We start from the raw sequence: 27,111 nt of genomic DNA, 5'->3' as shown, positions 1-27,111 counted from the left end.
TGCCCCTTTCTTACTGTATTTTAAAAAAAGTATTCAAGTGTTCATTTTTGAGATGATAATAATCAATTTTTGAATATTGCTTTATTCTGCCCAGGGTTCTTTTATAAATATTTAACTCATTTAATCCTCATAATAATCCCAGGAGGTAGTTTTTTTTTTTTCCCCAACAGCTAAAGATGAAGACACCGAGGCCCAGAAAGTAAAGTGACTTATCCAAGGAAGCAAGTTAGTAGTAGTGGAGCTTGAGTTCTTGGACTTGGCTTTCTCCCTTGTCAGATCTTTCTGGGCTTCTGCCTCTGAATGTCAGTAAAGATGCCTGCCCTGCCCTGTAGGGTTGAGTGAAATGCCAATAAGGCAGTGTACACACAATCATTCCGTAAAGCTTTAGTGTTCTACCAATGGTAGTTTTTGTCATTTTCCTGATATGCAAACTGGAGTTTGTTTGTATTTGATTCTTCTCTACCAAGTGATTATTTATGATTTTTATTAGGACCTGTTAACAAAATGAAGGGCTACTAGAATGCAAAACTGAAACCCCAGAGCCAACAAAACGAGTTGTATGGTTTGCCCAACGTGGCAGATACTCTCCAGTGTGATTGATAGCCTCTAACAGGATACATGTTCAGCCGAGTGAGCTAACTACTTGACTTCAGAAATACCAGTCCAGTTAGTTAACACTAACATTTAAATATTCAAATAAAATAAAATTATAAGGATTTTATAAGGAAGCCATAGCTAGTGATGAAAAATAGATCCCACAGCGAGTGATATGTGGAAAATTTAAACTAAGTCTCTTAAAACTTATTTTGGTATTGGTTTCAAGGTACTAATTTTTAGGGGGGCGCCTGGGTAGCGCAGTCGTTAAGCGTCTGCCTTCGACTCAGGGCGTGATCCCGGCATTACGGGATTGAGCCCCACATCAGGCTCCTCCGCTGGAAGCCTGCTTCTTCCTCTCCCACTCCCCCTGCTTGTGTTCCCTCTCCCGCTGGCTGTCTCTGTCAAATAAATAAATAAAATCTTTAAAAAAAAAAAAAAAGATACTAATTTTTAGATTGATTGAGGGACTATAACTCCAATATTCTGTAAGACGTTACTGCAGTAAATCTTGATTACTTTGGAATTGGTGACCATTCAAGGGATATAGATAAAAATTAATTTTTGCCCTGCTTGAAAAATTACAAATTCATACCGTAAATTATTTTGTAAGGAGAAAATATGAATCGTTTAAGGAAAATACTAAACCTTAGCAAACACATTTTTTTAAAAAGAAAACTTACACATTTTACAATTCAAATTAGTTAACGTATGAATTTATTAATACATTTTCAGAAATGTAAATAATGTTTTCTTTCCCAGATCCCTATCTACTTTTCACAAGGTAAGAAAATGACATGTTAAAAGAAATTCTGAAATTTTGATTTTTTTTATTAGTGCTAACTAATTAAACTGACTTTTCTCCTGATTTAAATTAGGGAGTAAAATTGTCCTTTTAAAAAATTTATGTATGAAAATGAACCATTGTTGCCATGATAATCCTTACAGCCAATTTAGGTAACCTTATCTACAGCCAACCTAGTTTTTCCTTTATAAATTTTCTATAGTGGAACCAAACAATTTCCTGGTCGCTTATTTAAGTCTCTTTTTGAAGTGTATAATTTTTATTGGAGTAGCTTTATCATAAAAGTCATGCAGGTTAATGTATAGCTTAAAATATTTTCGTTCTGTCAAAACCATAAACTGAATTCCATGTTCTGTCACATAATAGTCTCATTTTCTTCCTATTCAAAATATCTAGTAAAAATAATTCAGATCAGATAGTGCTTTGAGTTTTATTATCTAAATGAACAGTTTTAGAGCTGAATCTCCAGATTAGTGACACTTGTCAAGCATCCGCCTCTCCTCTCCCAGCCTTGGATAATGTGGTTTCTGCTGCCCGTGGGAAGAGGTACAGCTGTCTCAAAATTTATTATGCGAGGGGTCACTTAAACCCCTGCAGAGTTACAAAATAAAAATATGTGTTCGATCTGTTTTTTAAAAATCAGATAGTTTTTTGTAGTCTCTCCTCTGTGGTTCTGGTAGGTTTTGTTTTGTTTATTTGTTTGTTTTTTAATCATGGTGCTATTTCACATATTGGCACCAGAATCAGCTGTCTTTATTTGTATAGACATTTCCAGGGGTCCTTACTCCTGGACCTCTCCAGGGTTGCCATTCTTTTCACTGTGTTAAAAAAATCTGGACTGTAATAATAGCTAGAAATTCTACTGGATTTTAGATGCCCCCCCCCCCATTAAAAACAAGTAATTGGAGAATAGTTAGTGTATTTTTCATTAACATTAAGGTGCTTTTTGAAGTCAAATTTTCATTCTTATAAATGTTCCAGAAAGGTATTTAATGTTGAGACCCACTTTTTAAAAGATAAACATAAATTGAGTATTGTTTTTGGTATATAATAATGTCATTGTCATATATGAAGGAAACAAACTACCACGGCAAAGGGTGTGCATTAACCATTACTGAATAACAGTGACTTATTGTTATTGCTGATAAAGTGTTGTGGTGGTTAGGATCAGGAGAAGGGAGCCAGCGTGTGCTGAGCACCTTGCATAAATGACAAACCGTGTCTGTAAAGTAGATGCACTTAGGTTATCTAAGCAGTTGGGAACTTTGAAGAAAAAAAAATGGAAACCATCAGGTGAATTTTTATTTTAATGAGAGATTTTTGAAAATCAGTATTTTAACAAGGGGTTAATTATCCACGAGATTGGACCAATAGCCCGTGATTGATGTTCCTGGATGAAAACAGGCTCCCCTCTCACTCCCAGCATGAAGAGCCGTGCCCTGGAGATCCAAATGGACAGGGCCTATCTCTTTGGCCCTTTAAATCCTCTAACGATGGATTTTTGTCCACATAGTTGACCAGCATGCTAACGGTTTCACTCAGCTATTTGCTTCACACTATATACTGTCTTCCTTCATTTCTCCCTTACTCAGCCTTCTCTATAATCCCTTTCCTAATAACCTCATCACAACAAATGATTAAGCCTTTCTGTTGTTTCTTATAGTTGAATCAGAGCAAGTGATTGATGAGGTGTCCAGTTCCAAGGACAGAGAGACATCCTCAGACTCCGAGGCTCTTTCTGCCTCCGCCTTCACTTGGTGTTCAAGTGTGTCTTTACATAAATTTATGACATCCCCATGTAAACTTTACATTCCTAAAGGACAAGGACTGTGTGTTATTCTTTCCTCTTTCTCACGTTCTTAATGCTTTTGCTTAGTACATTTTTGATTGAGCTATTGAGCGTTATCTTGTTCCTGCTCATTTACGTTCAGTTTAAGGACCTGCGAGGTTATTATTGTGATACACAGTATTGACCCTTCTAGTGAATTCTCAGTAATCATTTTCCATAAAACCCCACATCCTCCAGGACTTTCTCTCGCCTTCTGTTCTCCAGCCCATAGGGAGCTTCCCCTTTTACAGATCCTTTGCAAAACCATTTTTCATGCCTGAACTAGGGAAGGCCTATGAACCACGGGTTAAAAAAAAAAAGTTTGTGTGACTCATTGTGGATTGTAAACAGTTTGAAAGCAGAGACTTTAATTCATGCTCTGAACTGGTGTCTGTCATCTAGTCCAGCATCGTTCACAACTGGGACTTGCTTCTTTAAAAACTCCAAAAAAATTTTTTATTTCTCATGACAAATGTGTTAATTAATTTGTTTGAAAGTCTTTTGTCATTTTGTAGAGTGGTGACCTTTGTCCAGATGACTGTTCGTCTGACAAACCAGCCCATGTGCCTTTTCCTGGGACACAATAATGATGCATGTGTCTGCTCTTTCCATTTTCACCTCCCCTACCATTTGTCACTTTCCACCTTCAGACGGGAAGCAAGGCTATTTGTCTGCTTCAGCTTAGTATGTAAATCCCCCACGCAGGTGAATGCACCGGAGTAGGGTGTCTCTTATATCACAGTGGATACCTCCAAATTTATTCTGCTCTGTGATGGTAAATTCTTGTTTGGCTCTGGCCTTGCATCCTCATTTTAATTATTCTAGAAAGAAAAGTGGAACTATTTTTTCACTATTTTGTGCTTCCCTTCTGTCGACATGTACCCATGTAGCAACATGCAAGAGGTACAGCTTTTAGGGTTTTTTTGTTTTTGCTTTTTTTTTTTAAAAAAAAAGCTTATTCAGAAAACTTGAGTTAAGATAATTTGGGGATAATTCTAAACCATTGATTATTAACACTCGCATTATATGACCTACAGTACAGCTTTCATTTACATGATTTAAAGTGAAAAAAATAGAAATGTTTATTTGGATTATATACCCTTTCTTCTTATACGAAGGATAAAAGAATCTTTTTTCCTGTTGGGTTAAATAAAAAGCTATTTGGAGCATATACTAAATTAGTTTACACTTAGAGTGAGCGTTTTAAAGGGCAAGCTTATGGGATTGAAACAATTGTATTGATTTAATAAAGTTTCTAGCAGTTAGCAAGTTGGAATAATTGAATACATGGAAAATACATTTTTATTAGATGATATAACTTTTGGCAATGTATAATGAATAGCAATAAATGTATTTCATTTAGTTTTATTGCCACAAAAGGGGAAAGAAGCAACGGAGTTGGCAGAAAGAGTTACAGGAAAAAAATCACAAAAATAAAGGGAAAAGGAGGCTATGGTTAGTGAAGGTTGAAACCTCCAAGTTGAAGACGTAAAGTGCAACATCACACATCACAGCTCTCAGCGTGTTCACATTTGCAGTCGCACGTGCTCATTGTAAAATCCTGGGATGTTGGTGCTTCCCAGATACTTAGTTTCTTACAAACTGAGGGTTTATGGCAACGCTGTGTCAAGCAAGTCTTTCGGCACCTTTTTTCCAATGGCATTTGTTCATTTTGTGTCACTGTGTTACCTTTGGGTAATTCTAGCAATATTTCCAAATTTTCATTATTACATTTCTTACGGTGATCTGTGTTCAGTGATTACAGCTTGCTGAAAGCTCAGATGATGGTTAGCATTGTTTAGCATAATTAGGATATTTCATTGTTTTTTAAGGTAGAGTGCTACTGCACACTTAATAGACTGTAGTATAATGTAGACGTAACATTTATATACACTGGGAAGCCAAAAAAATCCATTTGACTGGCTTTATTGTGATGCTTGCTTTATTGCTGTAGTCTGGAAGTGAACCCACAGTCTCTCTGAGGTGTGCTTTTTCCTCCACATGGCCCAGCATCCTCACCTGAAGAGTTATACATCGGTTTTTCCTACCTTGTTCCCCTTCTCACCACTCTTGATCGTAGCTTGTTTATCCCAAAACTGTATACATTGCTTTGTTAAGTTTGTCTGCATTTGCCTTACCCGTACATCAAAGCAGGGATTGTATTTTTGGCATACTTGCCAAATTAAGCCGTGAGCAGAATCTGGTTACTGGCTCTGGTATTGACTCACAGTTTGTAATGTGTACGTGATACCCACTCGGAACCGGGTGCCAAACAACGCACCGCGATTTACAATAACCCTATGGATTGGTGGTGGTGTTCTCAGTTCGTAGAAGCTAAAGATGAGGCCCAGCGAGGTTATAGTGTCGGTCTTTGGTCAGTCTAGCTTAAGTGGAGGTGCTAGGGTTTGAACTCTGCTCTTTCTGTCTTCAAAGCCCTTGCTCTTTCCCTTACAAATAACTCCCTCTCTACCGTGGTAAGACATCTTTTTGCATACTTAAAAAAAGATGTGGGTCAAAGGATAGAAATTTGTTGCCTCTGGACCCATCTTCCACAAATGAACTTTCTAGGAGTTAAATCCATGTCCTGTCTCTAAAGCCCTGGGCTCGGATTATCATTCTTCTATAAGTAAAGCCATAGAAGTTATTGAAAGTATTTTTTCATTTATATTTAATGGTGGGGGGGTGAGATATAAAGGCTATTGGAACTTTTTCAGTCTGTATATTAATTGAAATCTGTTATCTATTCTTTATAGTATAAAGATGCATTTATGAAAGCAAATCCTGGCTACAAATGGTGTCCTACCACAAACAAGCCTGTGAAATCCCCAACACCCACTGTCAATCCACGAAAGAAACCATGGGCCTTCCCATCTGACTCTTCAAGGGATTTGCCAAGCCCTAAGAAAGCAAAGACTGAAGAAATGCCTCAGCTAAATTTTGGAATGGCTGGTGAGTTTAGGCATTATTTCAATTATTCTTTTTAAGGACAAGGCAATACATTTAGATAGTATTTTTAAAAATTATATATATATATGTAATATATACATAGAGAGAAGCACAATTTATAACCAATGTGAAGCAATGCAAAGATATAGCATATCTGAAAGCTTTGAAACACAATACACATAGAGTGTATATATATAATTAAAGGGAGTATGGACCAAGTAGTGGAGTCATTATACATATATGTGAATTTCTGACTTTGACGTTATGGAAAGGCAGACCACAATGTGGAGATTAAGAGCTCAGGGAATTTTATAATGTAACAAAGTAGCTTACAGAGACATACATAGTATTAAGCTATCCCAATAAGTATCTTAGTTATTGTGGGTACTTAAAAAGCCGTAATTATGTTGATCATCTGAGGATTTGAAACATCTAGGGCAAGAATATGAAAAGTTCCATCACAAGTCTGAGATGGATCTGACAGCTGTTTCTTGGAAGGAATTCCCATCCTACCCCCCCACCCCCATTCCTGTATGAGCCAGGCAAATTAAAACTTCCAGATGGTCCCATTTGTTATGGGACCTTTAATACTCTTTGGGTGGTAAGGAATGCTAAAGCATTTATTACCGTGAAATAAAGTACTTGTATTCATTCTGCAAATGGCTCTGTCTTCCTGGCTATTGCAGTGCAGTAATCAAGAGAGAAGTTTTCCAGGATGAAATTGGGGGATTGGGCAGAGTGGAAGCTATGAAGTTGCTGTTGACCTTAATGGTTCCTATGTCACTTATTATAAACAGATTTTCTTCAAAATGAGAGCACTGAACCATTTGCAGTATGGAGAGCCTGGGAAAGGAAGTTGAGCAATATTATGATAACACTTTTTTTTTAATCCAGTTTTATTGAGAAATAATTGACCTACATTGTTGTATAAGTTTAAGACATACAGACTGATGGTTTGATTTACATACATTGTGAAATGATTACAATAGGTTCAGCTAACATCTATCTCCTCACATAGATACAATAAAAAGAAAAGAGAAAAAGGAAAAAAAATTTCTCCTTGTGATGAGAACTCTTAGAATTAACTTTCTTAGCAACTTCCCTGTTTGTCATACAGCAGTGTCAGCTATAGGCATCATGTTCTACATTACATCCCTAGTACTTATTTATGCTGTAAGTAGAAGTTTGTGACCACCTTTCCTCCAGTTCTTCCTTCCTCTACCCTCTCTCTGCCTCTGATAAGCAGAAGTCTGGTTTCTTTTGTGTTTTCTTTTTTTTCCTTTTCTTTCTTTCTTTCTTTCTTTCTTTCTTTCTTTCTTTCTTTCTTTTTTCTTTCTTTCTTTCTCTCTTTCTTTCTTTCTAACTTTCTTTCTTTCTTTTTTAATATTCCACATATAAGTAAGATAATATAGCATTTTTTTTAAAGATTTTATTTATTTATGTGACAGAGAGACAGCCAGCGAGAGAGGGAACACAGCAGGGGGAGTGGGAGAGGAAGAAGCAGGCTCCTAGCAGAGAAGCCCGATGTGGGACTCGATCCCGGTACGCCGGGATCACGCCCTGAGCCGAAGGCAGACGCTTCAAAGACTACGCTACCCAGGCGCCCCAAGATAATATAGCATTTGTCTCTCTGACTTATTTGACTTAGCATAATGCCTTCAGGGTGCATCCATTTTGTCACAAATGGTAGGATTTCCCCATTTTTTATGGCTGAATAATATCTCACTCTGTGTGTGTGTGTGTGTGTGTGTGTGTGTGTGTGTGTGTAATCACATCTTCTTTATCCATTCATCCATCCATCAATGTTCACAGGTTGTTTCCATGCACACATGGACCATTTTCTAGGATAGACCATATGTTTAGGCCACAAAACAAGTCTTAGCAAATTGAAAAAGAATAAATCATACCAATTATCTTCTGACCACAATGGCATGAAACTAGAAATTAAAAACAAGAGGAAAACTGAAAAATTCAAAAACACATAAAAGTTAAACAGCATTCTCTAGGCCAACCAATGGATCAAAAAGAAATTAAGGGGGAAATAAAAGGTTTCTTGAAACAAGCAAATGGAAACCTAATATACCAGAATTTGTGGGATGCAGCAAAAGCAGTTCTAAGAGGGAAGTTCATAGCAACAAATGCCTACATTAATAAGCAAGGGAGATCACAAAGAAACAGCCTAACTCTCTGCCTTAAGGAACTAGAAAAAGAACAGACCTCCAGTTAGCAGAAGGGAAATAATAAAGATTCAATCAGAAATAAGTGAAATAGAGAACAGAAAAACAAGAGAAAAGGTTAACTATACTAAGAGTTGGCTCTTTGAAAAGATAAATAAAATCAACAAACTTTTAGCCAGACTAACCACAGAAAAAACATTAAGGACCCAAATCAACACAATTATAAATGAAAAAGGAGACACTACAACTGATACCAGAAAAATATAAAGGATCATAAGAGGCTACTATGAATGACTGTATGCCAACAAACTGGAAAACCTAGGAGAAATTCTTAGAAACATGCAGCTTACTAACACCAAATCAGTAAGAAATAGGAAGTCTTGGTAGACCAATTATGAGTAAGGAGATTGAATTAGTAATTAGAAATTTCCCAATGAAGAAAAGCCCAGGACCAGATGGGTTAACTAGTAAATTTTACCAAACATTTAAAGAAGAGTTAGCACTAGTTCTTCTCAAACTCTTCCAGAAATATCAAAGAAGATGGAACACTCCAAACTCATTTTACAAGGCCAGCATTATTCTAATATCAAAGCCAGAAAGGGACACTACTAGAAAAGAAAACTATAGGCCAATATCCCTGATGAATATAGATTCAAAAATTCTCAATAAAATACTAGCAGACTAAATTCAGCAGCACATTAAAAGGATCATTCACCGTGATCAAGTGGGATTTATCCTGGGGATTCAAGGATGGTTTAACATATATAAATAAATCAATGTGATACATCACATTAATAGAATAAAAAGAATCATCCTCTCAGTAGATGCAGAAAAAGCATTTGACAAAATCCAATATCCATTCGTGATAAACACTCTTAACAAATTAGGCACAAAAGAAACATACCTCAACAAGTCCACAGCTAATATCATACCTAATGGTGAGATGCTGAAAGGTTTTCCTTTTAATATCAGGAATAAGACAAGAGTGTCCACTCTCACCACTCTTAGGCATGATATTATAAGTCCTAGCTAGAGTAATTGGCAAGAAAAATAAATAAAAGAAACCAGAATTGAAAAAGAAGAAGTAAAATTATCTGTTTGCAGATGACATGACTTTATATTTGGAAAAGCCTATAGCTTAACCAAAAATCTATTGGATCTAATAAATGAATTCAGTAAAGTTGCAGGATACAAGATTAACATAGAAAAATCAGTAGCATTTCTATACACTAACAACAAATTTTCTGGAAAAGAACTAAGTCTATCCCATTTACAATGGCATCAAAATAAGACACTTAGTAATAAATTTAACGAAGGATGTAAAAGATCTTTGAAAACTACAGGACACTGATGAAAGAAATTAAAGAAGACACAAATAAATGGAAAGGTGTCCTGTGTTCATGGATTGGAAGAATTAATATTGTTAAAACAATATTACCAAAAGCCATCTATAGATTGGATGCAATCCCTATCAAGTTTCCAATGGTATTTTTAACAGAAGTAGAAAAAACACTCCTAAAATTTATATGGACCCACAGAAGACCCCAAATAGCCAAAGGAATCCTGAGAAAGAAGAACAAAGCAGGTGGCCTCATAATTTCTGATTTTAAGCTATACTATAAAGCCATAGTCATTAAGACAATATGGTACTGTCATAAAAAACAGACAGATAGACCAATGGAACAGAATCAAGAGCCCATAAATAATCCCAAACATACACAATCAACCAGTATTTGACAAGGAAGCCAAAAATACTAAATGGAAAAAAGATCGTCTTTTCCAGAAATGGTGCTGGGGTAATTGGATATTCACATGTAAAAAAATGAAACTGGACCCATATCTTAAACCATAAAAAATTGACATGAAGTGGATTAAAGACTTAACTGTGAAACCTGAGACCATGAAAATCCTAGAAGAAAACTTAGGCATAAAGCTCCTTGACATACATCTTGGTAATGGTCTTTATTGGATATGACACGTAAAGCACAAACAACAAAATAAAAAATGAACAAGTGAGAGACTACATTGCAAAGCTTCTATGTAGCAAAAGCAAGCATCAACAAAGTGAAAAGACAACCTACAGAATGCGGAAAAATATTTTCTAACCACATATCTGAGAAGTTAATATCCAAAAATCTATAAGGAACTCCAACACCCAAGTAAAAAGTAGGCAGAGGCTCTGAATAGACATTTCTCCAAAGATGTACAAAAGGCCCACCAGGTACACGAAAAGATGTTCAGCATTACTAGTCACTAGGAAAATGCAAATTAAAACCACGGTGATGTACTCCCTCATGCCTGTTAGAATGAACATTATCAGAAAGACAAGTGCTGGTGAGGATGTGGAGAAGAGGGAGCCCTTGTGCACTGTTGCTTGTAAATTGGTACAGCCACTAAGGGAACAGAGTATGGAGGGTCCTCAAAAAGTTAAAAACAGAACTCCGTAATTCAGTGTGTGATTTATAATGTAACAAAGTATGTGGTGTTGTCATATATGAATGCTAAGAAATGCAGTCTAACATAATGGCAGCATTCTGAGGAAATAAAGTATTCAGGTGATTGCTATGTAGGTGTCTATAGTAGAATTCTAGGTAAAGCTCCCCCCCCCCCCAGTGATGCTCCCACATATCCCAGAAGAATCTTATCCTTGTTTAGCTGTCACTTTACAATTTTAGTTTCACCTTGCTTGCTAGCAGTCTTGGTGAGCTTTCTGGACTTCCCAAATTATATCAGTTGAAGTGTTCTATAATAAAACATTTTATCATTGGGACCATAAAAGAGTGTATGGATGATGGGCTGCCAACCAAATTCCTTCGATGACCATTTGTCTTCCATGCCTTTTTCTCCCGGTTCTAAATCAATATCAGTAGGTGTTTTCCATATAGTAGCTCTTCACAAACCAATAATAATTGTAGATAAACCTATGAAAGCTTTGAGAGCTATGAAAGATGTCTGTTTTTAGCACCATTTTTGACAGTTTATTAATCTACCTTTTGTACCTACAAATCGAAAGTTGGAGACCTAGACATCAACCAAGATAGGTCAGCTTTACAAAAACAATGTTCTGTAAAGTAAAATAAAGAAGGAAAACACCTTCAGTTCGTCTCATTATGTGAGGCTCTGTGACAGATGTCGGTAAATCCACGGTCAGTCAAGTCTTTTTTAAGCTGGTGTATAGAGGATAACATGTTCTGAAATTTCCAGTTGTGTCTCTTGCAGTGCAGTGAAAGCAGATGGATTTGCCTTTAATTAAAACATGGGGCTTAGCTGTTTGAATCTCGGGGATCCTCACAGGGCCTTCAGAGGACAGTGTAAGCTTTTCCTCAACATGGAATCTTTTGTTTTTCCGGCAGTACTTATCACATGTCATTTGGCTATTTTGAATAATCCCAAAGCAGCTAAATGTATGATTTCCAAGAAGAGAAAGTTGTGTAGAATTTAGTTTGGTACAGGTCCTCTTGGTAAAGAGAAAGCAAAGCATGCTATGTGCGTATTTTTGATGTTTCTAGATAAGGTTGTGTAAGTATAAATTAATGTGAAAGATGATGGTACCTTTTTGGTCTGTGTTTTACAGCAAACTTCTTGCAAAATCACATTGGTATATAGCAAATAAATTGTCATGTAAGCATGTTTCTATTCTACTTTAAAATTTGAACTAACACATTTTTATTTCTATTAGAAAGCAATCATCCAGTCCTCCTGATCTCTAGAATGACAGCAGCAAAAGTATTTAGCTATCCAAAGAACCAAATTAAAATTTTACTTCCTGCTAAATTCATTTCCCCCTCATTTTAATTTTAAATAGATTTAAGTGTCTATTTTAACAAACACAGTAGTTCTTAAACTTTACATTTAATTAAAGATGGAATTTTTAAGACAACAACAAAGAGCCTTGCTTCATCACAGCAGCCAGAGTTCCCGTGTATTCCATATGTAGCTTCTTCCTGTGGGGCTGCTTTCCAACACTGAGCTGTTTCTTGACCATCTGATCATTGGGTGACCTGCGTTCCCCTCTAATAACCTTTCCTTCCTTCCTCCCTCCTCCCTCCCTCCCTCTCTCTTTCTTCTTTTCTTTTCTTTACCTCTTCTCTGTCTCTTTCTTTCCCTCCCTCCCTTCTTTCTTTCTTTCTTTCTTTCTTTCTTTCTTTCTTTCTTTCTCTTTCTTTCTTTCTTTCCTTCCTTCCTTCCTTCCTTCCTTCCTTCCTTCCTTCCTTCCTTCCAATTCTTTTTTCAATTTTTAAAAAAAATTTGACTGTATATAAGATGTGATCAGAGTGGCTTCATGAGTTAGGACAGCTCATGTCCAAAAATACACTTAAGGTCCTATCTTTAAGCAAAAAAGAGAAAAACCCTTCCATGTCTTCAGGCAACAGTATGCCTGATTCTCATTTTTAATTGAAGAGAGATTCCTAAAAATAAGAATGCATTTATGTAGGACCTATATGCGCGAGGACAGGCACTGAGTTAGGCATTGCCACATATGTGATTTCAACGCAGATCTGAAATTTAATTCGTTTAAGACAACCTTAAGGGATATAGGTTTCTTATTTTCTCTAATACTTTAGTCATAACTCTGGGTCGTAGACCTACCACTTTGCTGTTTTTATTTTGTCTTTTTGTTTCTGTTGATTATTGAAGGAATGAAAACAAAGGCCTTCGGTAATATAAAAAGGATTCACTTTAAATCCGAAAAGTATTTCAAGGAAGCACCTGACTATACCCCTAAGATTGAAAATATCAAAAATACATCATTCTCTAATTTAAATTTGTTTTTGAAAGTTTTAAAGATTATTTGAGCAAAGCCCCCAAGATTTTGGAATGCTCATTTATAAAATTTCTCTCTGTTCTCTAGTTTCTCATATAGCCTGGTACTTTTTATCAGCCCTAATTTTACATGGCAGAAATAACAATTTGAGAATAACAAACTCAAGCTTCTCAGACATCAAGTGTAAGCACTCTTTTGTTTTTAAAAAAAAAAAAAAAAAAAAATCCGGGGCGCCTGGGTGGCACAGCGGTTAAGCGTCTGCCTTCGGCTCCGGGCGTGATCCCGGCGTTCTGGGATCGAGCCCCACATCAGGCTCCTCCGCTATGAGCCTGCTTCTTCCTCTCCCACTCCCCCTGCTTGTGTTTCCTCTCTCGCTGGCGGTCTCTATCTCTGTCGAATAAATAAATAAAATCTTTTAAAAAAATTTAAAAAATAAAAAAAAAATCCACTGAAACCCCCCATTTAGTAAGGCAAGAAGCATCAGATTAGGAGATAATTCATATTATAAACAGCTGTAGTATTGAAGAAAGGGTTATGTTGAAATGGTGGGACATAGGGGGATTTAAAAGGCTCACAAAAGTATGAGTACTTAAGTACATATATGCCAGATTATTGCTATATGAAGAGTTTTGAAAATTTTCTGTAACAAGTTATATACGGTTCTGTTGTTTCGAGTCTTTGTTAGTATTCTTTTTGACTCTGTGTGGATTATATGTACTTCATGCTTGTAAATTGATGATTTATTTGTTTTTGACTTTTAGATCCTACTCAAATGGGAGGCCTGAGCATGCTGCTTTTAGCTGGAGAACATGCTCTTGGAACACCAGAGGTAAGCCGGTCTCATTCCTGCCCACTCCGCTCATGCTGAGGCTTGAAAACACAGACATTTGGATTCTTTTCACGCTCTTAGTTCTGTAGTTTCACTGTTTACAGCTCATGAGCAAACTCGATCCTTTTTTTTTTGGTCAAGATCTAGATGTGCTTTGTATTGTGCCTTGAGTGTAACCAAAGTGGTGTAAATAAACCCAAGAGGACACAAATTAAGAAGTCAGGTGCAGATTTTTGAGGTCTGTGAACCTAAGAGAAAGAAATGGAATGTACAGATAATTAGCGTCTGCTACAATTGTGTCATGGGTCCTCAGGGTGGGCCCTATGATTCATTCCCTCCATTCATAACATACCCTGCTTTCGTGATTTCTCACGCAGACTTGCTAGCAAAAAGTCGAGAATTTACCCGTCAGTCTTTCTGGTACCTGAATAAATCCAAACTCCTGTTTTTGAAACATGGCATTCCAACATAGTTTTATTCTTTAAAATGGAAAATGAAAAGGACCCAGGCTCTCATAACCTTGGTTTTATGATCTCTTATTTCCTTGTAGTTACTGGGCTGCTTTTACAACACATTTTAGGTATGGTTTTGATGGGCAGGTCCTTGCAGTTAACCATGTATAGTTTGCATTTGTGGAATTTCTCTTTTCCAGTCTCATTTAACAGAGGCCAGACAAATTAACCTGCGGGTCATGTTATTTTACCACACTCAGGTACCTGAAATGGAGACTTTTCAGTCCCAACCAGAGTCGCTATTTATGGCCAAATAGCAATCAGTTCAATTCATTGCATATATATATATATTTTTTTTTTTTTTTTTTACTTTAAGAAGTTGAGTATGCCCTACAGAGTACAATTCACTCCTATTCAAGTAGTGATTTTAGAAGATACCATGTAAGATATTTATATCACAGAGGCCATTATTATGTATAGTTTACATTTGGGATCCATAGTAGTTGACCATATAGTCAGTTTAACATAATTATTTTGATTCCATTTAGTTCAGTGTAGCAAAAGAATGTGTAAACAGGTATGCCGGTAGTTACTTACATTGCACTATTCTTTAGCTGAAAAAAATAAACATGTCACTTTGTACTTTTCCATACTTACTATTCAGCATGTTTTTACTTCCTAACACAATAGAATTCTCGGAAATCATTTCGCTAACACATGGCTGCCTAATAGCAATCAGATTGATTGTCACTTAGGTATAGAGTATCGCAAGCATGTTCCAAAAGGTGAATGTTGGAATAATAATGCACACTTGACCTTTGAACACAGTGTGACTCATGATTTCCAAGAATGTACTATATTGTGAAAGTCGGCATCATCTTTTCTAACAGATTATATTATAATGGTGTTTTCTTCCCAACTTCTGTCACCATTCTTTCTAACTTCCAGGAACACATGTAAATAAATAAACATCTATAGAACTTACAGATAGATGAAAGTGTTAGTCAAAGAAAAGACTGCCCCCCCCCCACCCTTTTTGCTTACAGTTTGCCTCCCGGGCTGTTTTCGGGGAGAAGTTCTCCCTTTTAAGAACAGCAGGTTTTTGCCACAAGTAATATAAACAATGGTCAACTTTTTATTTCTGAGGAAGGGGAACTGTTTTGAGAATTCTCAAGCTAAAGAAGTTTATAAAGGTAAATTACTTAAAGAAGGGAACCATGTAGAAGGAAATCTACGCTAGGGAAGAAGTTGCCAGCAGTTAGGTCTTTAAGAACCACTTCTAAGAATACATCTCTTTCTTTTTTACTTCCTACTTCTCATCTCAGAGGTGGTATATTTAGGTCATTATTGAAACTAATCTTGAGATACTGAAACAATAAAGCAGTGACTGTTGTACAAAATTAACCTGTGTCTAAATATGGTTCATTTTGAGAGTTTGTGTCATACATATCATCAGTAGACTTCATTTATCATCTGTTTTCTCTACAAAGTCTTATCTCATTCCAAATATGTGAACATGATTGTAGAATGTTAGGGGACTAGATACATAGGCAGATGATGAACATAAGACAAATGTGGTAAATATGTACTTACATTTTCCTAAGAAAATTATCAAGGTAATGAGATAAGAAGAGAGAGTTACAGAAATTTCATACTGCTGACATTTGGAACAATTACTGTGATGTCTGTTTATACTGTTAGGTAGGACCAATCAAATAAAGTGACATTTTACAAAAATTCTGCCACAGAGAAAGTCTAATCATAATGGCTTTTTAAAATGCCATGACAGAATTCTTATTCTGAAATACTAGTCTTTGAGGGAGGAGATTTTCCTTTGTTCATTAACCTGAAACCTAACTACATAGAAAAAAATTCTCAGAAGTCTGTATTTTTAAATGTAGAAATATTAATATAGATAATAGTTGTTTTTTAAAAAAATAATTCTAGAAGGCATAGAGGCTTGCTGTAAATAATAAATTTTCAGATAAATAATATATCTGAATATCTTCTAATATCTAAAGTAATAAAATTCTAGATTAAAAGCTTCTTTGGCCTGTAATATTTCCTGGATCTACCTGACGTGCTCTTAAGACTTTTTAGAGAGAAATCATAGGTTCTTCAGCCTTATCAGTGGGAAAGTAATGGCAAAGAAAATGTTTGCGTTTTCTCTTTTACCTGAATCTTCTGATTAACTTTGAATTTGCCACAATAAGTTTGCAGCATTATTAGGTGGACATTCGTACATGCTACTGTTACTGAGGCAGGCTTAGTTTCAATTGTGCTTTTTTCTCTAATGAATAAAAGGGATGAAATTTGTATTTACAGTTTGGTTCTTTTATTTTTCACATGAATGATTAGCCCTGTATTTCCTTTATATCCAGAGTACATTGAAATGCATTAAGATTTTTAAAAATTGTTTGTCATTCATTTATGGATGAGGAAGCAAAATAGATAGATATATTAGCAGGACACACACACGCACACACGCCCCTGCTCACCCTGTGGCTCTGAGTTGGTCTTTGTTGAGACTTGGTGAAGTGTAGGCATGGAAGTCGCACTAGGAAATACCCTGTAATAATGAGGGAAACGGAATGTTACCAATGAACATGAGATTTTAGCAAACATATTTAAATCAGAAGCCAAATGGAAGTAGTTTAATCAATAAAATATGGTATAAGGATCAGCTGAAAATAGGCCTGCAGAGGGCTCTACAGAGGAGGTGAGAGGCAATTTGTTCAATATCAAAGTCACATTCCCATCAGACTCTGGGAAGAGCTAAAGAGAAGGCAGTTACCTAAAAAGAGGTAAGCACTTATATTTCATATCAGGGAGTTATCATCTAAGGATGAAAAGACAGTGAATAAGGCTTATAATAATTATTTGATCTAGAATTTGTAGAAGTGATTCCCCAAGACTAAAAATCGCCTATACTATTATATTTGTTACTTTAATGAAAATGCAAAGCTAAATAAAATTTAAGAAATAAAGGCAGGGAGTGCTGCATTTCAGAGAGTGTGAAGGGGACTGTTAGTCGACACATAGTGTAGAGAACAGCTTGGGTCAGTATTGTAAAGGACCACACTCAGTATCAGGACTGAGGCAGTGCCGGGAAGTCCTGACTGGAACAGAGGGAAAGATGGTTTGGGGGAGTAATAGGAAAGGTAATAAGTTAGGCAGAGTAATCATAGCTGACAAAAAGGTGTGAAGGCATCGATATCTATTTAGTTGTGACGGAAGGCAAACTTTCACATGTGCGGGAAATGTATTAGATGTTAGGTCTATGATTTTAGAATGCCTAGTTCTTTTGTTGGAACCAACAGATAGGACAATAAAGTTATGATCAAGCCACTTTTTTCTTTGCCTTCCATCCTGTAAAATGGAGCTAATAATATTACCCACTTGCCTCTAATTCCTAAGAGAATTCCTCTAATCTGTGGAGATTAGTTAAATAAAACCTGTAAGGCAATTTCACCACTCCTGAGAGCATTCTTGCAGGTACCTGGTATCATCACCCTGTGTTATTCTAGGCATTTCATACATAACTTGAAAGTTTAAATTCTGTCAGACATCAGTCCTACAGGATATCATGCGCGTTACTGGCAGTGCGTGCACACGCACACACACGGCTCCTTGTCCATCGGAAACTTGTAGGATGCAGTTGTAATTTATTCTAGATGCTCAAGAAGGAGACAATTTTTTAACCTGGTAGAAATTACTGTGTAGGAAGTATGACTTCAGCAGAGTAGCTGAGTTAGCATGAAAGTTAGTGGAGAAGATGCTAGCAAATGATTGTATACTTCCATTATTAAGGGGCTAGACAGGTCGTATGTAAGAATTGAACAGTTTGGGAACTGTGTGCCATCTTTTCACATATTCAGTCATATGACAAGTATTTAATGCTTACTGTGTGCCAGTCCTGTCAGGGAACAAATCCAGACACAAGTCTGGGTCCTCATGGAGCTGATGATGTAATAAAGTACAGGGTTTTATACAGAGCAAATTCTTCACATGATACTTCTGACTCCAAAGGAGATTTCACCGTCTGCCTGTTCAAAAGTAAAACAGCTCATGTATCCAAATTTCTATATGATTGAAATTTGAAAATATTAAATATATTTTGTTTCATGTTTGTAACATCAATCTCTTACCTCCTCCAGGGAGCCCTTCCTAATTGGTTGAGCCAAATTTGATTCCTCTTACTCCTGATCATTGCTTTTACTGTCAGTGTTAGGCATTATAGCGCTTGATTGTATTTAGTTGGAGGCTTTATTATAAACTCTATAATAAAAGTCTTTAATTTTTTTTTTCTCATTGTGTGTAATGTGCAAGTGTTGATTCATCCAGAAGACTTTAAGCAACTTGAAATCAGGAACAAATGATAGGAGTTAAACTGCAGGGCTCCTCACGTGCTTGTAGAGTAGTCACTGAACTCTCATTTATTGAGCACTTCCTTCATTCCTGGTATGGTTCTGAAATGCATTACCTAAGAGTAACTCCTGATCTCCACAACAACACTGTGAGTTAAGTCTTCCTTGCTTTTCAAGTAAATATTAAACCATTAAGTGAGGAAGTGGAAGCAGAGAAGGCTAAATAATCTGCTCAAAGTCGTGCAGCTCCAAGTGCAGAACTGGGATTTGAACCCAGGAGGACTAGCTTCAGTCTCTACGCGGTATTCAGGGGCCTTTGGGGTTCAGCCCCCCACCCACCTGACCCCAACTCCGACCACTTCTCCCTTCTCCCATGGTGCCCTGTCCTGGACCTTTACAGGACCATTTCGTGAATACTTTCTGGACCAGGTACTTTGCTAAGCACTCCCATGGATTATCTCATTTCATCTTCCAACAACCCCTTTGAGGTTGGTTTATTGTTATTATTATTTATTACTATCCCCATTTCATAAAGGGGGATAATCTCTCTAGGCTAAAGAGGTTACATAGCCTCTCCAGGGTCATAGTGTGACCCAAAGTCACAGGATTTACATCATCGGTCAGGCTTCCGGGCAACCGTAGGCTATTAGTAATTAAGGTTTTGTGGAGTCAAAAGTCACAGATGGAATTTTGACTACCGTTGGCTCTCTCAACCCTCGTGTTGTTCAAGGACCCAGTGTATTTGTTAAACAAATGAAGAATTATGTCCATATTTTAAACACTGAGTTTTAAGTTCACAAATATACAGATTTCAATAAAGTTGAAAGTTTTCATGTGTCTTTATCATAATTTCTGACAGCAGTGAACTAGGGGAAATTATTTTCCCACCTGTTGGTACATTTGAGCTAGTTTGATATATACCTTTCTTAGGCTACTAATTCATCTATTTCACTGTGCTTGAATGCACTGAATTTCCCTCCCCCAACTCTTACCCCAGTCCCATCAAAGCTTTCATTCCCTTCTCACAGTTTTTTAACTTCTAAACATATCTCATGAGGAAATATACTGTATTTACATTTTACATTAAATAATCAATGGGCTTTTTGAGCTTTCTTCCTTTCTGGATGAAGTCACTGTTCACTGCCCATTTTGACGGAAACTATTGTCCAGCCCAGCCTCGTCCACATGTCAGCAGTGTGGGGGCTCAAGGCTCAGAGAATCCGGTCCTTTTACCCAGCTTGACTGACAGGTATCTATCCTTGCTGAGTCCCCAGGCCATGCCACTGCAGACAGTGATGAACTTGCATGGGCTCTTCAGTCTCCCAGAGGTGGTTGGAAGGGGTGATAGGGGAGGCGGGCCTCACGTGAGCCAGAATAGAAAGCGGAGGATGGAGAATGAGAGGATAGACAAGAAGGGTGGTGGTTGCTGCCGTGCTGTTCCTGAGAGCCTGTTTTCATACACCACTGCGTTCTGTCTCCACATTGCCCAGTGAAGAAGGAGGAGTGGCACGTGAGGAACCGGAGGCCGGACAGGGTTGTGATTTGTCTCAGCTGCTGTGGCAGTTACTTGTAGACGTGGCCTGGAGTCCCTTCTGGACTTCCACACTAGTGCTCTGCCACATGGCTTAGAATGATAGAACTTCACCCACGCCGCAGCAGGAGTGACCCCGGTAGCCCTGGGGGCCTGAGCAGAACCCTGGACTTTCTGTTCCTTTCAGCCAGATCCTGTGTACTCTCGTTTTGGGGAGCGTGCGATTCTGTGCGGTGTTACTTGGCTTTATGCTCCCCAGGGTAAAGCCCAGTGCTCAGTCTCCGCTGTGGCTCAGTCCTGGTGTCAGCTAGCCAAGCGCGGTGCGTCCGTCCTCGGCTTCTCTCAAACCTAATTTAGGTTTAATTAAGGGTGGCTTTATTTTAATCCTTAAAAACATTTTGAAGGACTAACTTGGATGTAATATGCTTACATTTAATTCACCTGTGTTTAAGCACAAGTCCATTTCAGAGCTTCATTTAACATCTCCTATTAAATGTAAATGAAATGATCACTCAGGTACTCTGTTAGAGAAGGATACTTGGCAAAAGCCGCCCAATTGTAGGAAAGACTGGGTCAAGCTGAACAAGGGAGAATCAGTTCACTGGCCTTTGGCATCACGAGGGATCTTTACTCCTGAACTCTGAAACCGAATCCTCTAGTCCCAAACTCTCTCCTCCCATGGAAGACCACCGCCCGGCCCCCGCCCACCCTCCTCCCCACCATCCGGAAACCCTTTGAGTGAAAGGCTTTAACCGACCTTGGAAATCCTGGCCTTGTCCAGACCTTTTCCTTCAGCCCTGACATCCTTCCAGGCAATTACTGGGGCCTGGCAAATACCATCTCTGATTTAATTGGGGCCCCACATCTCAGCTGGTTTATTTTTTTAACCTTCTAATTGGTCTCCTGCCTCCAGTCACTTCCCAGCCAAGGTCATCCTGCACTCCACTGACAGAATTATCTAACTACCTATCTCTCATCATGCCGCTCCTCCGAGTGAAAACCTTGGCTGGCTCCCCATTGCCTTCAGCCTAATTTTCAAACTTTGTAACAGAGAATTCAAATTTCTCTCAGTTCGGTTCATCTCCCACTACACTCCCAGGCTTCTACTTTTCGTCCACACTGAGAAAGCCATTGTTTCTCAAGCACACAGGGTACCTGCTTCCATCCTTTTCCTCCTCCTGTTGCCACATCATTTCCACAATTCTGGTGTCTTCTCCTAGGTATATCTCAGATGTTACTGTCTTAACAACTTCAGCCTATCCCAGAAGGAGTGAAGGCTGCCTCTCTGTCCTCAGAGGCCTTACAATGCCACTGTGTTCTGCCACCATGCACTTATATCTTAACTGTGTAGCTGTCCCCTGCACTTGGATTATAAGCCACTTAAGGGCCAGACACATTCCCTTAGTTATCATTTTATTCTCTAGCACATAATGCATACAAGTGGAATGAAAGCTTCTTAAAAACAGTGAGCAGTCTTTGTGGCTGGCGCATAGTAGGTTTTTATTGAATTTTGTTGAAGGAGTTGAGTATCAACAAATGTTTGCTATAGCAAGGGCAGAAATGTACGGTTCAGATAAAACCAATGCACTTACCCTTTTTGTTGACCTTATGTTTATCAGAATCCAGCTGTGTGGCTGCAGTCTTGCGCCTTGTGAGGTAGGAACAGGCTGGTGCTTTCCAGAGCACTTCTAGTGCATCTAACTCGTGTGATCTTGTTTTGTATCAGGAGGCTGGATCCCATTTCTGTATCTTCTGTTTGCATGATGTCATGTGTACTTGTGGAAAAAGATACTATGTTGTAATTCTTAATTATGCCGATAATTCTTCTTTCTTGGTTTTTGAGAATTATAACTAAATCAAAGGGAAGATTGGATTTAAGGGACATTAACAAAACTTGGCTTTTAAAAATCCCTTTAGCTGTTTCTTTCTTGGGCAGATAGCTACACCTAGTGGCTTTATGGATTATTTCAGAGACTCTAGGAACAGCTTTGGGGTTTTTTTTTCTCCTTTAACCTCTGCTTATAATTAATGAAGCGCTATCTTTGGCTCTTGTATATTCTGTTATATTTAGAAAGTAAGCTGGCCCTAGCATAGGAATGGAGATTGAGGAATTGATATTTATCCATAAAAAGCATGCCCCGTGTAATAAGTAATTCGGAGTGCTATAAATACAAATAGCAAGGTGATAAGGTCTGGGACCCTCTGACTAATACTTCAATAGGAGCCTTGTGTGCAAAATACTTTCTACTTTTATGTGGGTATAGTCCCAGATTTCTTTACCAAATGTGTGTATTTATCAGTATCTGCACAAATGTACACTCCTGCATCGGATGCCTTATTTGTCAAGCACACAAGAATGAATTTCTACATACATTCATTTTCCATGTCATTGAGCTATATTTACATTTTGAGATTTTTGATGGAAATATGCCTAACATGTATCACACGCATTTCTGCCTTTTAATAAAGGCTATATTTTATAATTATCCTTATCTTGACAACTTAGAACCATAGTTATAAATATTAATTACTGCCATGAACTGAAGCCTTCAGGAGACACTTCGCGACTCTTGGCTCTACTTTAATTTCTTTTAGACAGACTACAGTGCTTTATAAAACATTTGTGTCTGTCCTTTACAGTTTTTCTGTCTTCTCCCCGCTTTTGCTGCTGGTATTGTTGGGGTTTTTTTGCAACCCTCTCTCTGTTCCCACTCAGGGCCCCTTCTGATTTGCAGCTTCTGATTCAGAGAGGCAGGTAACCACTGAGCTTAGTAGGAACCCAATTCTCCTGGCTCCTAATTTTCTTCCGTTTCCCATACAGTACACTGAAAATATATGCTAAATCCACAGTGCTTTAAAGTTAAGAGTAACTAATGCCTTAAATTTATGAGTAAAATTAAGAGTAACTCGATTTTGAGAGACATCTTAGAGTAAGATGTATAGCCTTAGTGATTCTATTACTACTCTTTTAACCGTTGGTCAGCCTTTGTTGTGTGATTCCTGGCCAGGTCATTGAGATTTTTTGTATCCGTACGCACAGAGACTCGAGTCAGTCAGCAGATACTCATTGTGCATCTACTATACAGCAGATGGGTGGTGAACACAAGCACTCATATACAGACTTCTTGGATTTCATAGCCCAGTTAATACAACATGTGGAAGATTACAGGGCCTTGATAATTACTTACATTTGAATTCTCTGTTCAAACAGAAAGTTTTATGTATGGCTATCCATTATAATGATTTGTAAAGGGTCTCATTGAACTTTAAAATTTTGTGACTTTTGTAGTATGGCCAAATAATCTATAAACAGCACTTGAAGAGAAAGTTCACTTTACTTCTTAGTGTTCATATGAACTCTAAACCACAGGGTAACTAATCTCCTCTTAACTGGTGACTTTCTCCTGTATCATGAAACATCTATCAGAAGTAAGAGTATATGTTATATAGACTTTATGCAGTGTAGCTACCCTAAATATATTTGATTCCAAATATCTCTCGTAGATTATGTCACATGTACAACCTATATGATTAAATTTGAAGACACTTCATAATTTTAATTTAATCCTAGGCTTGATTTTAAATAAAATTTTGATTATTTACCAAGATACCTAGGAGCTACACATAAAGGATTTCTTTATAAACCAAGATAGTATTGATTTTTCTTCATCATTCCTAAATAAAGCTATATTTTGTTCAAGTATTCCTTACAGTGAAGGAATTCTTTATGGCTAGTAATTTCAGAATTCATTGGCCGTCTTTTTAGTGCATTTTGTGTCTTCCTGGCTTCAGATTCTTGGGAAGCAAATAAAAACACCGTTGGGCCATTTGGCATAAAATCTGTCAAATAGTCAAGTGACAGGGAGCCAGTCTTTGGCAGCCAGACCTCAGGTGGCAAATGAATGAAAGCTCCTGCACCTTCTCCAGCCTTCATCACTGAAAGAAGGTGGCCGTTACTCTTTGAAATGCAAAGGTGACAATTAAAATTTCAAAAGCCGGTTGCTGCCCAATAACCTATGACAACGTTAGAGAAACACATCCTCAGTGTCTAATGAAAAGGTTCAGTGAGAAACTCCATTTTTAGGAATGTAATCTGGGTGCCTGTCAGCTGTTTCCATAGGATTCAACCACATAACAATCATATGCAGCTCTTAAAATTACATTGGAAAAGATTTAATAACAGGAAAAATCATGTTTTGTTAAAAAAAAAAACATTCTTTAACTGTATTACAATATCTCATTTTTGATGAAAAGTTATCTTACACAACTGGGAGAATATATATATGAGTATTAACAGTGCTTATCTTTTGCAGATAGCATTGTAGATTATTTTTCTTCTGTATTTTTAGTTTTTGTTTTTTTCAGATTTGCAACAGTGAACTTGAATTATTTTATTGTCAGAAACATGTTAATTTAAAACTATTTTTAGTGGCGCCTGGGTGGCACAGCGGTTAAGCATCTGCCTTCGGCTCAGGGCGTGATCCCGGCGTTATGGGATCGAGCCCCATATCAGGCTCCTCCACTATGAGCCTGCTTCTTCCTCTCCCACTCCCCCTGCTTGTGTTCCCTCTCTCGCTGGCTGTCTCTATCTCTGTCGAATAAATAAATAAAATCTTTTTAAAAAAAACTATTTTTAACTTGTTTTTCCTCTATAATAAAAGATAACTTTTTCCCTAAGACTTCCTAATCTTGTCATTTAGGAAGGGGGCTGAGAGGACAGACTGATTTAGGATTTAGAAGACATGTCAAACTTTTTTTAAGTTTATTTAAAAAACGCTTATTGATACTGTAAGCAGGCAATGTTGAACATTCTTTATTAAACAAAGCCCCAGGAAGAAGATGGACAATAAACAAATGTTTGTGTCTTGTGGTGATAAGTAAGAGTAAGGGATTATTGAATGTTGGGGACGGGGTGGTGGTATTTACTTTTCTGGTCCTAAGTTCCTTCATCTGTAAAAAGGGTCAGATCAGAGGAGTAACAGTATCATTCTCTCAACATTCTGTGACACTCAAGACTTTTCAGTAATAGTTGGCTTCCTAAGTGATGATGTCACCCAAATGCAGAAATAGGCGGTGAGATAAAAGAAGAAAGTGGGTGTCCTGACAAGAGTACTTGATTAATAGCAAGAATTTTTTTTAAAAATCCAGTGGTATTTCTATAACTGTTATTAGTAATAAAATGGAGATTGTAGAGCACTAAATGTTTACCCAATGTAGTAAATAGTGCAAAAGAAAATATATATTATAAAAGAAATTATTCTTAGGTAAATACTAACTTTTCTATGATTAGGGTTTGTGTATAAACACATGAACACCTAGAAAACAAGAATTTGACTTTAGTTTTGTTTTCCCAAAAGGGTTATATTACCAAATCCCATTTGTGTTTTCATGTAGTTAGGTGATATAAAATATTGGGGAAACACAGAACATGAAAGAAGTTGATATTTTTAGAATTGGTGGCAGAAAGCCAAGAGATCAAATGGGCATCGTTGTAGAAATTTCTCTTCAATGGATATTAACTTTTCTAAAATGCATTGTCTTGTTTATCTCCTTCTTTTTATTGCATTATTTAACTGTTCGATGGCGCTTTGTATAAAACTTTGTGTACTATAACTACTGTTTTGTCATGGCTTGCCTCAATTGAGCGAATGAAAACTATTCTCTCCTCAAATAGGAATGTTTGAGGTGGCATTTGTCATCTGCTGTCTTCCAAAAATTATCCCTATGATGCCTGATATCATCTTTCTTCGTTTCAGATATCCTCTGGCTCTTGTAGACAGGATGTTTCAGAATCCCCTGAACTACGTCAGAAGTCCCCATTATTTCAGTTTGCTGAGGTAATGTATTACAGTTCATACTTAATGAGATTGTGATGTGAGCTTAAATTTAGACTGATGTCAGTAACTTAAAGCAATGAAGAATTCTCGTTAGCTCACTTAACATAGATGGGAAAAGAGAATCAAATTTTGGAAAAGGTATTTTTGAACTCCAGAGTCTCCTAATTAAGGAATAACTTTATGTCTATAGAAGCTTGTTATTGAGTCATAGTAAATATTATTACATTTAAACCACACCACTAATTTTTGTTTATGGATAGTAAAGTCAAGGATACAATTGAATTATTGTTAGAACTTAGTCATTTATTAGCTGTTAATTTATCATGCATTAAATCAGAAGATGGAATCAACTCATGATTATTGGCTATGCATTCCTTTTTTTTGTAAGTACACTTTGCTCTTAATTGAAATGTTAGCATGCATTTGGCATTTTTCAAAGTCAAAGACAATTTTCAAAGTCAAACCTGTGTGACTCAATATATTTCTAACATTGCTTCAGAGATGATAGGAAAGCATATTATCCTTAATATGAAGTCCATAAGGTTAGGACTGCTTCCCAAAATACTTCGTTTACCCTAGAACTCAATATGGAGCCATCATTATTAATTTTCTTAAACCTTAACCCAAAGCGGTCTTCTCTTTATCATTTGAATTGTCTTTTACTAGACCTTCTCTTGCACTGTCATTCTTCCTAACATTTACCATTGTATTAGGTTTTGCCCAAAGGGAGCATATTTTTAGTTTCAGATTTTTTTCCTCTCCAGTGCCCTTTGTTGGTGGTTCTCAACATTTCATTGGCAAAACTATTCACAAAGGCAGAGGCCATTCTTTTTCCGATATTGTTTATAATATGTGTAAATGCCTTGCTGATATCACCAGAATGTTAGAATACATATTTGCTCACATATTCCTTATCTGTCACTTCCCTTTCTGACTGTGTGAGGTATGCTGTGAATTAAAATTGTTTTGTATATTATTTC

The 27,111-nt window shown here is 37.1% G+C and overlaps 1 protein-coding gene across 15 annotated transcripts in view; it reads left to right on the top strand.

Annotated features, from left to right (window-relative positions):
• The window catches only part of BBX (BBX high mobility group box domain containing), a 263,913-nt gene that overhangs the window by 176,746 nt on the left and 60,056 nt on the right, over positions 1–27,111 (top strand). For all 15 annotated transcript variants that reach the window (XM_087861645.1, XM_045785275.2, XM_045785277.2 and 12 more), the window contains 3 exons: positions 5,981–6,176; positions 13,877–13,944; positions 26,051–26,131. In XM_087861645.1, coding sequence (XP_087717771.1) covers positions 5,981–6,176; positions 13,877–13,944; positions 26,051–26,131 — 345 coding nt within the window. The remainder of the gene's footprint in view (positions 1–5,980; positions 6,177–13,876; positions 13,945–26,050; positions 26,132–27,111) is intronic.

This window comes from Ursus americanus, chromosome 4 (genome assembly GCF_024610735.1).
Source record: "Ursus americanus isolate L20-20 chromosome 4, mUrsAme1.1.p, whole genome shotgun sequence".
Lineage (NCBI taxonomy): Eukaryota > Metazoa > Chordata > Mammalia > Carnivora > Ursidae > Ursus > Ursus americanus.
The sequence above is the reverse complement of the archived record's forward strand: the minus strand, read 5'-3'. Positions and strand labels throughout refer to the sequence as shown.